We start from the raw sequence: 2565 nt of genomic DNA on the forward strand, positions 1-2565 counted from the left end.
GAAACGAACGAATACCGTGATCTTGATGTATCATGATTTCCCAACATTCGTGATCACTTAGCTTCAAAACTTATGCCCACCTTTTATTTTGGGCGCGCACGCATCAGTTTTAGGTTGTCCCAAGAGCGTCAAATCCAATTTGTATCAGTATCCAATTCGCCCCAAGGTTAGTGTCACTGCAATCACCAGTTTTACGACTTGATTTTGCTTTATTGTAAAGAAAGCATTAGAATACATCACAGTATTTCAGCACCGCTATATCCATTTCTGGGTCCGAACTCAACGTTGTTACGGTGATTGAGATATCCTAATGTATTCTACTGAAACTGCAAGGTAATAGATCTAACGTTACATATTTGAAGATGCAAGTTCTCCATAGGACTCTGGCTACATATGGCAAACATGAAATTAACTGTACATACCAGTAGATCAGATGTTAAAAAGTATCTAACCCATAAATTTTAGTTTTGACATCGCAGTTGTGGATCTAATGATTCTCAGATTGACAGCTTGACCTATTATCTCATTATGTGTCAAACACATAACATTAGGTAGCATTCTGCAAAAGCCTCTTAAGCGTCTTGGTAGTTGACCATTTCCATTGCAACGTTTGCTGAATTTTCACATCATCACACATTTAAAATGATTTTTCTAATCTAAGTAACAAACACAATGCTTTAATGGCAAAGGATCAATACTTGACACACATTTCAACAACGTCAGCTTATCCCACAACAGGGCTGAAAAATCTTAATCTTATTGAATTGATAGTATTAAAATAACTATGCTGCTTGATGAAAATTGCAAATAGTTCGACTTATACATTTACCACATCAGTGCACTTTTGGAGCTACATCATACTGTTTACCTGCTCAAATACCTGGTCAATGGAATGGCTGCCACGATGCTGATGACGTACAGGATCAGACACAGCCTGTCCAGAACCTTCGCCAGCAAGGTGTAGTCGGACACCACCTCCTCGTTCTTTACTGCCTTGGTCAGCTCCTTCATCTCGTTCTTCAACTCGGTGAACCTTTCGCCCATCTTCTCCGTTCCGATCTTCACGGCCTTGATCAGATCCTCGTTTCCTTTCCTCACCGTCCTGGTCAGCTCATTCTCTCCCGAGGATCCAGTGGACCTACGCCCTGTAGGAGGCTGAAACGCCCGTCCAATTATCCTGGATCTTCCACCACCCCACATCCACATTTCAGGGGCGCTTCTTCCATCCTTAGCCACCATGCCATTGTCGTCAAAGGCGATGGTCAGCTCTACGGCAGCGTGGTTGGTCAGGGGATCGTCACCGCCCGCGGTACCGGCGCTGGCTTGCTTGTCCTCCATGAGATCTCCCAGAAGTAATATCCTATGCAAATGTAAAACATTTTTACAAATGACGTTCCTCATTGTGCAAGTGTCTGCAAAGCATATCACAGCACTTGTGCGCCTGTAATTGGCCTAAGATTTCTCCATATCAGAAAGTGACTATCGAGATATTCCACATTTTCAGTCGTTCCTACGAAAACAAGGAATGGATTCAGTGACTCACTACGCCTTTGAATGTTTACGCTATCTTCAGAAGTTGCCATCAAAGGACCAGTAAGTAAGGCTGCAAGCAAAGGTTCAACTTGACGACTAAGACTGAAAGAAATACATCATCAAGAAGCTTAAGCGTCTTAAATGAATGATTTCATCATATGATTGGATACGACAGACGAATTCAGTACCTTGCTGTGTAGCGGAGGAAAATAACCCTCGCCGTGGGAGACAGGCTCCCCTCTTTGCCGTGAATGAAGATGACGGCCATGGTGAGAAAGAGGAACAGTCCCATCAGGCCCATGCACACGATGATCAGCGTGGCTGGAAAATTACAGATGATAAATCCAGTAATAGCTACCAGAAATTTGACGAAATCCAATTCAAACGGAATGCATTTAATAATTGCTTGCAAAATGGTATGGTTAAATCAAATGTTTGCACTCACCGAAAAATGGTAGAGCTCCCTTGACAGGAATAACGTCTGTAACAAACACAAGAGAGACGACCATAGACAGTTGAATGGTCACTCCGAAGGAGATCCGGTCTCCTTCTCCTATGGGCATGATGAAGGTGATGGTCATCAGCACAATCAGGATGATGCAGGGTCCAACAGTCGTGGCGATGTGGAATGTGGGGATCCTTGACAGTTGAAGAGAGAAGCACGCCTCCTTCTGATGTTTTGCGGAGGTCATATCCCTGCGGTACCATTCTCCCTCCGCTTTTGAAGGGGAGTAAGATCCACAAGGATGACGCACTTGTACATCTAATGCGGAGCTTTCCTCGTAGCATTCTGTAGTTATATTATATGTAGATATATACATCATCATCATCATCCAGGCGTGCTGGTTATATACACATGTGGTACATAGTAAGATGTATCTAACGTCTATAAACGCTATACCAAAACGTCAAAGAAGTTTAGACATCCAGGTAATAAGATACGCCAAATAGCAATTACTCAAGCAACTGGATGTGATTTGGAAAATCAACATGGGGACATCAGATTTTTCTAGCCTGAGTACCATCCTATTT

General features: G+C 42.9%; 1 protein-coding gene across 1 annotated transcript in view; it reads right to left on the reverse strand.

Moving 5' to 3' along the window:
* Positions 1-95: 95 nt before the first annotated feature.
* LOC118421457 (neuronal acetylcholine receptor subunit alpha-7-like) overlaps positions 96-2565 on the reverse strand; it is a 2816-nt gene continuing 346 nt past the window's right edge. The window contains exons 2-4 of the mRNA XM_035828755.1: positions 1979-2323; positions 1722-1854; positions 96-1360 (exon numbers count right to left, since the gene is read on the reverse strand). Coding sequence (XP_035684648.1) covers positions 865-1360; positions 1722-1854; positions 1979-2323 — 974 coding nt within the window. The 3' untranslated portion in view covers positions 96-864. The remainder of the gene's footprint in view (positions 1361-1721; positions 1855-1978; positions 2324-2565) is intronic.

This window comes from Branchiostoma floridae, chromosome 8, assembly GCF_000003815.2.
Source record: "Branchiostoma floridae strain S238N-H82 chromosome 8, Bfl_VNyyK, whole genome shotgun sequence".
Lineage (NCBI taxonomy): Eukaryota > Metazoa > Chordata > Leptocardii > Amphioxiformes > Branchiostomatidae > Branchiostoma > Branchiostoma floridae.